This window comes from Psittacula echo (assembly GCF_963264785.1).
Source record: "Psittacula echo genome assembly, chromosome: 4".
Lineage (NCBI taxonomy): Eukaryota > Metazoa > Chordata > Aves > Psittaciformes > Psittacidae > Psittacula > Psittacula echo.
The window spans coordinates 94,080,879-94,092,916 of NC_137738.1; the positions used below are offsets into that span (position 1 = coordinate 94,080,879).

Consider the following 12,038-nt stretch of genomic DNA (forward strand, 5'->3'; position numbering starts at 1 on the left):
TGGGGTCGAAGGCTATCTTTCTATGTCAGTGTGGGTTTGTGGGTTTTTTAATAAATCTGGTCACCATCTATGTTCGTGGCTTGGAAATTTCACAAGCATTTGAAAGCTTAGTCTGTGCCACCCACTTGTATCCAAGAGAGACATAAATCTGAGCTGAGAACACTGAGTTCATTGAAGCAGGAAACTAGGACTCAAAGCCTTTGCTTCCTGGCACCATGGAGTCAACAATTGTCAATTAGGGTACCACAGTCTGAGCAGCTTTAAAGAAGAGAGCAGATGACAACCATCGTGAATTTAGTCGGATACAGCTTCTCCCTCGCTTGCTTCATAGAAGTAATTTCTCCTGCAATGGAGTCACTGGGATTCTGAAAGTCAAAGGCTGATGCTAGCAAAAAAACTCATGCAATGTCCATTTTCTGGTTTGATGATGAAAAATGGTGTGTTTATGGTGCATGTTTGATGGCACATGTTTGATAATGAAAAATGGCTATAAAATACATCTTCCGAACTATGTTCCTGGATTTATGATAGCGTTTGGCACTCTGATTGTAAGCTTCCAGAGGTATACAAGAGCTTATGAGGTATACAAATCCAGAAAGCATATTTTTGTTTCATTTTACCCAATCACACAACTAAATTAGCACCCCAATGGGTAAACAAATGAGCTTATGTTTTAAAGGTTTCCTTATAGCAAAGGTAAGATACTAGTTTCTGCTCTCTTCAGGGTTAAATATAGGGCCTCTGTTTTGTCCACTAGTGGGCTCTATAAATCCTGAGCAAGGATGTTAAATCCCTGTAAATGGTGTATCTATTAACTGTACAGAATAATAACTGACTGTGTCTATGGAATAGAATTTATAAATATAAATACTACAGTGTTTTCTCATTTGTCACCATTAGATCCAGATAATGATCAGTGAAGTAAGAATGAAGTAAGCTTTCATTCCTGGAAGGGTTCAAGGCCAGATCGGATGGGGCTTTGAGCAACCTGGTCTAGTGGAAGGTGTCCCTGCCCATGGCAGGGGAGTTGGAACTCGATGATCTTTAAGGTCTGTTCCAACCCTAACAATTCTATGATTCTTTGCATAAAGCAGATTGTGTGCCTGTTCACCTGATAATGCTTTTGAGTTGCCTTGTGTGTCTTGAGTTATGTTGCTTTGCCTCACTCTGTATGAATTTAAAAACTTTCTACTTTTCATGTGCTTTAATTAAGCTTTTCAAGACATAAATAAGTTTGAATATTAGGTAAACCAGTCTGTTTTGCATGGTTTTCTTCAGCACAGGTAGAATCCAGCCTTTTGTAAGACAAGGCTCTGCCACTGCAGTCAAACTTTTAGATACTCTCTTTGTGCTGTATCAGTGATCTTTTTAAGTGCAAAAACTCTTTTGGACGTAATGTGAACTTTTCATGTTTTAGCTCTGTATTTAAATGAAGAAGTCTATGTAAAAAGGTGTGTGGAATGGATGATAGCTGAATGCTGTTTCCATTTCTAAAGATGCAACTATGAATGTTAATGTATTGAGAGCAGGTTCATGCATTTTTTTTCCTCTTTAGTCCAAACTATGATGAACAGGCATATAGAACTATATTGTAGCTGCCTCTGAAAATGTAGAGGTGAGTCCCTGAGACTGCAGATGTCTAACTTAACAAGAGAAAATACAAGATCAAAATATGGGAATGAATTTTTAAAAGATCAAAGAATTAAATAGTTATCTCTCAAGTATCTTGATAATTATTTGTCGTTGTTACATTAAATATAAGACATCAATGTAACAATAGCAAATAATTATCAAGATACCTGGCAGTCATATAACGGCTGAAAGATGGATTAGAATTAGAACTAAACATCTACTGCTTTTGTGTAAAAACAGCATTTAGTATAATTCATGTCAGAGCTTGGCCTTGGTTTTCCTACATACATCTCTGATAAAGCTTTTTTAAGGACAATACTGATGTCAGGCTTTTCTCATTGTCTTCAGTTGTGCTTGGTGTAGGTGAAACAGTAATTAAAACAAGAGGAGCCAGACAGATCCTATCAATGCAGAAAGGGAACTGTAATCTGCTTTTTGTATTGGAAGAGGAGATGCATCCTCACTTCCATATTAGCTCTGAACATCACCAACAGTCTTTGCAGCCTCCCATTTACCCTTCACCAAATGGATACATCAGTACTGTTCGCTGCAACATTACTGTTTGATTTTTTGTATATGCACACCTTGTCAGTAGTGCCTACTTTTAATCTAGATCACGTTCTTAAATGCTGCCTGCATTGTTTTAGAATTGTTAGTATAACAATACAATAGATTTTATAATACTTATTGTGCTTCATTAATATTATATATATCAATATGCTCTATTGTATTAGCTATAATATTTATGCTATTAACATGATGCAAACAAGTATACAAAAATCTTATATACGTAAATATGTGTTACAAAGTCATAAAAAGGTATCCAAATCATCAACTTTGTATGTTGTTCCTTTCAAATGCCTTCTTCCATCAAGAGCAGTACGTGATTTTACAGTAGATTTTCTTTCACTTGACTGATTCCTGCAAGATGCTTCCCAACAGGCTCATTTCCCATGCAGAACCCAGTGCTGAGGAGGGGCTGTTCAGTGTTTAGGAATTACTGCCACAAACAGGAAACATTTCATGCTTTCTATTCACAGTTACTTGAGGAGAGAAAGGACATGAGGCCAGGGGCAAGAGCTACTTTGTAATAGGAAAAGAAAGCTGACATGGCTTTTGGTTATACCAGCTCATTGTATTCAGTGTGGAAAGGAGGAGGCAGTTAAATATGTGGAATATTCAGTTGGAATAGGCTGACTCCTCAATGGCAGAATGAGTAAATTATGTAGTTTCACTAGTAGTAAAGTCCTGATAATCAAATGCAACATCAAATTGATAATTTGATAATAGATAATAGATAATGTCTTATTCTAAAAAAAAAAAATAAATAATTAAAATATGCATGTTTACAGGGAAAAATACTGTGTAAGGTGAGAAGGAAAGCCATATTTCACAATATCTGCGTTAGAGCAATGCTACATTATGAGACAGCATCTCTAAAACATATGTTGAACTGCTCTTGTCGTCAGTTAAATTTTAAGCCATGATGGACCACACAAAGATAATTCTATGCTATTCCCCAGATCCTTTAACATTTATTCTGTTCAAATCACGTAAAACAGAAAGGCTGTTTAACACATGGCATTGCTGACTACTGAAAATGCATCTCCTCAGTTGTGGTCAAGGAATTACTCGAATCAGATTTCTAACCACATCTTCAAGAAGGTGTCAAAGCTTGCTGCCTTTCTGCTGAATTACAGAAAGCTGTTACTTTTAGATAACTTCCTGTAATTTACCAGCAGGATCTGCTCAGTGACTGCTGCAGTCAATGTTCTTTTCCTCTGCCTTTCTTTGTGGACAATGAAGCGTCTCTCTTTCATGAGAAATGTTGTAGTCTGACATCAACATGCAGTGATTGAGATCTGAGTGGTAAAATTGAAATATCTTTTTTTTTCTCCTTGTTTCTTCCTTTGAGAAGATGGGAAATTCATACGCTGGTCAGCTCAAGACAACACGGTTTGAAGAAGTGTTGCATAATTCTATTGAAGCCTCTCTCCGCTCAAACAACTTAGTTCCCAGACCAATCTTTTCTCAGTTGTATTTGGAAGCTGAACAGCAACTGTCATCACTGGAAGGTAGGAAATGGTGGAATTCATATTTCTGGTTGAAGACTATTCTGCTGTTTGCTCTTCCAAGGCTCAGCATGCACATTTCAAGCCAGAATACAGAAAACCAAAAGTACTTAAAGTTTTTCTTTGGATTTTTTATGATCTACAAATATATATATATAAAAATAGATATGTGCTAGAATTAGATTAAAAATTCAAAGTGTATTATCTTTTATTTTGACAAAATTAAGCCAATTGCTTGCTCAAATTTATCGATATACTTAGGTTGAAGTACTAGGAATTGTTCCATTAAATGTGTGGAACAATCCTTGGAGATTTGGAATATAAATACAAATTTGGAAATAAATATAAATCTGTTACTATACACTGCTGAAAGTTATACAGTAAATGATAGTAAACATGATTGATTTTTACAGATATATGCTAAGACTGATTTTCATTGTTAATAAACAAAGCAGAAATATTTTTTAGCTTTTGAGAAGGTTTACAATTCCTTTGAGCATAATATTTTTAGTTTGTCTGTGGTTGCAAAGGTTAAAATTTAGGATGTGTCCTCTCATAAACCCTGTACAAGTTTGTATTTAACACATGAGATTTCTCACTGAATTTTTGTGTGTGTTTAGAGAAGCCTGCTTTCTGAGCTTCATTTGCTCAGTCTTTTTTTTTAGTTTTCTTGAAAGTAGAATACTTTAAATGAACTGTACAGATCTGATAAAATCATTGCACAATGTGGTGTTTTGGTGTTAGGTGTAGTAGTCTAATGGTTTTCATTGATTTTACTAGCATGTGCAGAGCACTGGCATTTTGATGCGATGTTATGTTTAATAATTTCATTATTTAGCCATTTCTGTCACCAGGGTGGCATTTCATTTCTTTTGACCAGGTCCACTTCCCCTGTCATACTTTGCTAATGATAGCTTAGATATACATGTAATGAAAAATGCCTAGTGGTTAACAATGCACAGTAACAGAAAAAAAAATTAGCTCAAAAAATAATAGCAGATAAAAGTATTTTGCACAGATTAAAATCTTTACTATTACCTCATGGTAACAACTGTGAAAACAGTTACTGAAAAAGTAAATCTGCTCACAGCTCCCACATCATTGGCAATTTTTTGTTTTGGTTTGGTTTTTGTTTTGGTTTTTTGCTAATATAGCATACAATAAGGAATTCTTAGTTTAAATACATATGCTGCTTATTCGCTACACAAAGTGATTCTTCTATCAAGCCCTTTAGAGGATTTCATAAATTTTTCCATGGCAACGAATTGTGATGTCACAAAATGGATTATGACATCAGTTAGGAAAGATGCTATAGGACCAGATGCATTGTTCAGGCACAGAAATGTGATTTCACACTTCTGTAACTTCTTTCTTTCAAGGTTTGCAAAGAACTTTCCAAACCTTGAGAGGCTCATTCTGTTTTCTTTGAGTTAATGGAAACAGAATTGAGCTGTAATTAATTAAAAGACCAATAAAAGCCCGGGAGAGAACATTTCTTTCATGAAAGTTTCAGAAAAGGGGAGCTCCGAGGGGACCTGTCATAAAGCTTTTTCTAGGTTGTTCCTCAGGTGGGAGAGGTCTGCAAGCTGGTGTCATGTATTCCAGGCTCATCATAAATTGAAATTTCCACTTTTATGTACAAGATCCAGTTGGCATCTGGTCACAAGTGATGTCCAAGGCAGCACGCGTTTCCCTATGGTTAAACAGACATAACATAAATAATTTAAACAAGGTAGTGCAATGGGTCAGTGCAACCCAAGTGTGTTGGCTTTCCACTTCATGTAATGACGATGTGTTATAGATGTTCAAAGTAACATTTGGTAACAAAGCCAGCCACTAGTAAATAAAGCTGCTATTATGGGTTTTTTTCTCTGATGTTACACTATCAAAATTGCTAGCGAGCAATAGAGTATAGAGTCAGTTTAAGAAAAAAAACACTGCAGTGAAATTATTCATTGAGTGTTGTTGAACCCAGCTCTGGTAGCAGCACCACGTTCGAATGTGAACTTTGCAGCTAACTTGTGTCTGGTTAACTAGTTCCTTGATCTGTGTGTAAGGGAGGCTGTCTGTTCATGGATGCAATATTTTGAGGCTGTAATCAATTTGTGGATGAAAGCCCTATGAATAGTCCCGCTGAGAAAAAATTATGTGTATATTAAAATATTTGCAGAACTTATATTTAAATTGTACCTTAAGGAGAGAAGAATTTTCCATGTGAAATACCTTAATCACAACTTATAACATAAAGGTCTAATAAATCCTTTGTGAGAACTGAAAAGTATTCCTTAAAGGAAAGAGTGGTGTTTATGGTATCTATGAATAAATATAAATTACAAAATCTTCACAGTTCTGTTGGTTTAAGGGATCTTTATCAAGTTATGTCATCTGTTCTGTAGTATAAACGTATGTACTATGGTCGTGAGTCCACTTTTGCCATCATCTTGTTTCCGGTTTTGAGTGCTTGATTTTGTGTTCTTCTGGGATTGTTCAAGAAAAAAAGATGTGGAACAGACACATGCAGACACAGAGTTTTTTTGAAAAGGCCTGGCTTGAAAAGTAAAATGGAAGAACAAATTGCAGATCTTTTTTGAAACAAGCAGCAGAAACCCTAATAAAAATGCCCTTTACAGGTGACAGCAGCTCATCCTTGTGTATTATAGATCCATACTTGCTCTTACACTCTCTTCATTTTTGACTTTTGCTGTAGCTCTCCTGTTCTTTAGTCTCCACTTTCATTTCTTGTCTCTTTTTATTTATTTATTTTTTTTAATGTGAAATTACCTGTTATGGCTAATTTTAGCACTTTTTGGATCTTCCACTGAGCTAATTTAATACATAAACCTTGCTAAAAAATACCTTTTTTTTGCTTAGTTAGTTTTCTGCTGGGTTAGCAAGCTGGGCTGGCTCAACACAGGCTCCAGTAAGTGTGAGAGCTGACATGAAGAGGGAGGAAGGAACTTCATGACCGGGAGTGTGGGGAAAGAGAGGAGAACCAGACTCGCACCTTTTGCACTGCATTTGGATGTTAGTGAAGGTTAAGTCATAACACATAACTTACCCCTGACTTAAATAGCAAAGACAAAGAGCTTAACTTTTCCCTTTGTTCACTTTCATCATTCTTGTCATTAGACTGCGGCCTTAAAACAGGCATGTTTAATGTTCTGTGTGTACCAGGACTGAAGTTTGATGTTTAGATACAGAAAAGTAAACATACCCTTCAAATCCTCTTGTAGATTGGCGTGTAAGTTGTACTAGCTTTTAGAGACAAATCTTCAAACTTCAGATTTGCTTTCTTCAGCTTCCTGCCTAATTCTCATTTATTCTGTAGTATTTGTTTAGCTGATTCTACAATAATTTGTCAATAAAATAAAAAGATATTCTGAGGAAGGTGATAGGAAAAGATAAATCCTTGATGATTCCCAGTGCCTGGTCAAAGTCAGTTTCAGCAAAGAGTATGCCCAGTTGACACTGAGCTTTGGAGGATGACTGCAGTGTGCTTCATTGTTTCTCTGTTTCAAGACAAAACAGAATAATGTTGGAGCCTAACTGCTATTTCACTTGCCCAAATCCAAACAGCTATTTGGCTTCTTGCTGATCCTCAAGAACCTAAAAAAGACTTAAAGCCCACTAAAAAATGAAGCCTACATCACATATTCTTTTCTCCAGTACTCAGTATTGCCTCCTAGACAAGCACAGCCCACGCACAGGCTGCTGAGAATCATCTTCCTAGACATTTGCCTTTCCTTGACATTGTGCAGTGAGCAGCAGTGCTTTACTTGGAGCTCTGGATTCTGGTGCGAGACAGACGGCCTGGGAATTAGGTGTTCTTATCATGGCATCGTCTGTGGTGACCCTAGTTTCAAGCAGTTTCTTCAGTCTCCTGTACAACACCAAGGACCCAGTCGATAACTAATTAACAAAATCTGTACTTGGACTGTAGCCAGGGCATTCTAGAGTGCTAAGAAGTAATGACTTCGGGTTTATATTGGCTGCTAATATTGTGAACAAAAGGATACAGTTACACTGTTGTGACTAGCAAGAATTCAAACACCAAGAGTTAGGCCTCTAAAAATCATTAGATTAGATTATAAATAATGAGATTAAAAAAATAATAAATGGAAGATTCTTTTTATTTGCCCTTTATGTGTTCTTTTCGCTTTCTCAGGTGCAATTGGGTCATGCTTTTGAACTTTTTTTTTGCACAGGAGTGAAAAGCTTTATTTTTTTTTTTGGATGAAAGACATTCTATTGTAAGCATAACTGGAAGTTGGAGCTTTAAAGAAACAACAAATATCTCAAGAGTTGGCAGCAGTAAAGCCATTGTCAACAGGAGAGACTCCAGTTTGCTGCAATACTTTCTGTAACTGGGTCACCCTGTTCATTCATTGGTTTGTTGCCAGCGTTTTCAGTTGTCTTAAGTCATTTATACTACGATAATTTGTAGCAGGCAGCAGAGCAGATAATGAGGAGGAAGAAGAAGAGGAGGAGGAAGAAGGCTCAGAATCAAGTAGTCCTCTTTCTTATCAGGTGAAGCCTCCCCCAGAAGGATGTTGTACTACTGATGGTAAGAAATGTACTACATGTGCTATCAGAGGCATTTGCTTTACTGAAAAAAGTAGAATTGGTGCCATTTCCCCTATAATTCATCAGAATGAGATAATGTATGCAATATAGAAATCCAAAAGATGTCAGTATTCATTACCTGCCAGACGAAGCTGGATTTCTCTTGATCAGTCTTATATTTGACAGGGTCTTTGCACAGTGTCTAAGATAAGCACTTGTGTTGGAATGCCTGGCATGAGGACAGAACAGTTCTCCTAGGCAACGTGACCTTTAAAAGGTTGAGTTTGCAAGCATGGGGTTTGCTAAAATGAATGTGGTAATTCTTGCGGCTTTATCATCTCTTTTTTCTGTTTACAGTGTACCTTATTCAATATTGCTATAAAAAATATTCAAAACCCCTGCAAAACCAGTTAAATTCACCAGATATAGAGAACCATTACCTCCATTTTTTAATGTCTGACCTAAGTTATGATGATAATGAACATTATCATCATTAGTCCCATAAATATTTTGGTTGTAAAACATCAAGAGAAACTTCACTGTAGATTTTCAGATTTATTGTTTTGTTCACTGTACTGGCAGCATCTGTTCATGGCTGACCAAAAGGCAGGCAAGAAAATTATCTCTGAGTTTGCCCTTGACCTCAGAGGATACAACTTTGTTTCTCATTCAAAATATAGGAATTACTTTACTGAAGACAATTGCGAGTATTAAACAAAAAATATCTTGTCAACTTAAAATGTATTGATTTTTTTTCTAGGTTTCTGCCAGGCTGGTAAAGATTTGAGGCTGGTTTCAATTTCCAATGAACATATTGAGGTACCATCAGGATTTTTACTTGTTGGTGCAAAGTCGCCAAATTTACCTGATCACCTATTAGTGTGTGCTGTGGATAAAAGGTTCCTGCCAGATGACAATGGGCACAATGCCCTGCTGGGTAAGTGTCTGGAATTGCAGTAAGTGGATTCTTCTGTGGGCTACAATTTATAGCTAATCTTTTTTTGCAGAGTGAGTTCAGCAGATCTTATTTCCGTTCCACGTCTACGGTAATGCTCACTGGTGATGCACAACAAGATAACAGTTCAGAGCTGGCTATGTTTGCTTTGGAAACACATAGAATGAGCCAGCTCATTAGAAGTGCTTCATCACCTTCTATCCATTAGTCCAAGGCTAAAAGTCATTGTCCAATCAGTTTATGTCCCAGTTGCTGGATCTGGACAGCTGGTAACTGGAGTAGTTGAACTGCTGCCTGTCTCTATTTTTGCTTTCCAAATACTGACATGAACAGACTGGAGGTCTGTCAGTTGGAACTTTCAGGCTACTATATACATGGAAATGGTCTGATGGTAGTTTGGACTACAAAAATTTATGACAGTTTTGATTTATCTCTTGAGATAGGGATGATATTCTCCTCTGTATTTGAACAATAACATGTGTTCTGGATCCTAACCAATGACTTTTTGCTATTATCGCAATATAAATAAATATGAATGATTATAAATTCAAATTTTTCCTGTATGTGTAATTAGGCAATATTGTGTGTTTGAATAATGCTCTTTGTAGGATACTTCAATTTTTTGCTTTTCATCCATTTAAAAGTCTAACTTCTGACATAAAACTAGATCCTTTTATCTATTTTTATTATGGCTTTTCTGGTGGCCATTAGCTTCATTGAAATCAACCCAGATAGGGAAGATCTGCTATCATGTGACTGAATGAATAAACTGAATATTAATGTTATTAGAATGGAATAGTTTTTATATTGTTAAAAGAGATGTATTATTGGAGGGAGAACTCTTTTTTTCAATCAGACAGTCTCAGGTTCTTATGTATTTTCTTTGTTAGTTACCACACAAATGCTGCATCTTATATCTGTCTACCAGTCCAAGCTTTAAATAGCAAAAAGTAAACATCTGTCACAAGTTTTCTTTTGCAAACACTGAGGGTTATGACGTGAACTCAGTTGTTAGCTCAACTAAGCAGCTCTTCAAGGCATTTGGGATGACAGTGTAGTGTGAAAGTACGTAATGCAATTCTACGTACAGTCAGTTCTTTCCTTATGTGATCTTGCAGAGTTGGATTGGTCACAGTACATTTGACCAGTGATTGTAAAAGAATTAGGAGGGCTGTAAATCACCCATGTGTTGTCATTTTAAAGATAAAGACAGGAATGTTGTACCACTCAAGTCATTCAGCGCTAGCACTATTAACAGCTTAAGGTCCTTAGGCTGTTGGTAGAGAGGAAGTAGTGTATTTGTTAATTGCATGCTAAACAAGAACAGAAAAAGGCAACAGGAACATAACTGGGAGGTTGTTATGCTACTTGCATCCTCAGCTTGCTTATTTAATACATTTTAGTTTCCTGGAACCATTTAAATGCTTATTTTTGGCTGTTGTTATACGCTTAAACACCAGTGAATCACGGTCTGTTGCAAAGAATTTTAGTAATTCTGTAGGATGACTTTTATGTGTTTTATAACAAGCTTAAATACGAAAGAACTTACTTTCTTTAAGATCCAAGTATTCATCTGGGAAAAAAAATAATGTTCCTAGTCCCTAATCTAATGAAAAACCCCACAATATATCTTATTGACATGAGGATAGCGTACTATTTGTACAACAGATGATACTGTAAATAGAAATTATTGTTTTATTCTGGTTTTCATACACTGATGCAAGTCAAATCAGGGTAAATAAAATCAGAAGCAGACATGACTAGTCTCATTAGTTTCAGACACTTGGTGAGAAAAAAGACAGAACCCTTCTTGCTTTAGATGCTCTATTAGTATAACACAGTGACCTCTGTCTTGTGATAGATTTAAGTTGAAAGCTTTCCATATGAAGAAGGAACGCTCTATTTATTGTCTTTCTTTTAAAGATAGGCTAGAAGGCCTATTTTTGTTCTGAGTTTAGGCTGTTCTTCTTTTTGAAACAACATGGAAAGTGGCCCCTTTAAGCCTTTCTAAGTTTAGAGGGAAATAGAATTGGATAAATTTAGAATTGAAATGAGCTCTCCTCATAAGTCAGAGTATATGCCACACTTTGATAAGGTTTATTGGTAATACAGGCACATCACTTGTAACCCTTCAACACAATTGGTTTTGCTTAATTTAATGCTTTTTCTCTTAATATGCTGTGTTTCTGTAAGGCAGCTGTTACTCAGTACTGTAGATTTCTTAAAACCCCTAATATTTGAGGCGAAAAGACACTAATGAATAGCCCAGTAGTTTCCTGACTTCTCATGGTCTAACAGCATATGTTTGTGAAGATGCCTTGTGGAGCCTACAAAAATTCCAGAAGAAAACAGGAAATGTCTCAGTAGTTTCTGGGCCAGCTTTTAACTGGCGATCTTGTTCCCATTAGGGTCTGTTGATATGCCTCTGAGGCATGTGCTAATTTATTGATTATGCTAATAAGTTGTCCCACCATCAAGGCTTATGTTCTTGTGATTTGCAAGTGCTTTCTGTTGGAGGTTGTTTTGGTTTTCTTGTTTTTTGGTTTTTTTACAATTGACATGTTATTTCCGTAGAAAAAAAAATCCCATTTTCTGGAAAAGACTATATTTTTTAGCAAGCAAAACATTTTGTGTCTGAGCATGTACCTTTTATGATTCTGTTCATCAAGTTAGACCACAAGTTTAATTACTCTACAAAGCAGACTTAGCTCTTTGCCTTTAAGAAGCCGTTTCTTGGGTTTTATATGACCTGAAAGAATGCTTAGATGGGGGCAACACTTCTGTGATTGTGTTTGATATTTAATGTTTCTAATAAA

General features: G+C 36.2%; 1 protein-coding gene across 1 annotated transcript in view; it reads left to right on the top strand.

Moving 5' to 3' along the window:
• Nucleotides 1-3,550: 3,550 nt before the first annotated feature.
• GREB1 (growth regulating estrogen receptor binding 1) overlaps nt 3,551-12,038 on the top strand; it is a gene marked incomplete at both ends in the record, with an annotated part of 53,370 nt that continues 44,882 nt past the window's right edge. The window contains 3 exons of the mRNA XM_080615588.1: nt 3,551-3,707; nt 8,149-8,268; nt 9,028-9,204. Coding sequence (XP_080471714.1) covers nt 3,551-3,707; nt 8,149-8,268; nt 9,028-9,204 — 454 coding nt within the window. The remainder of the gene's footprint in view (nt 3,708-8,148; nt 8,269-9,027; nt 9,205-12,038) is intronic.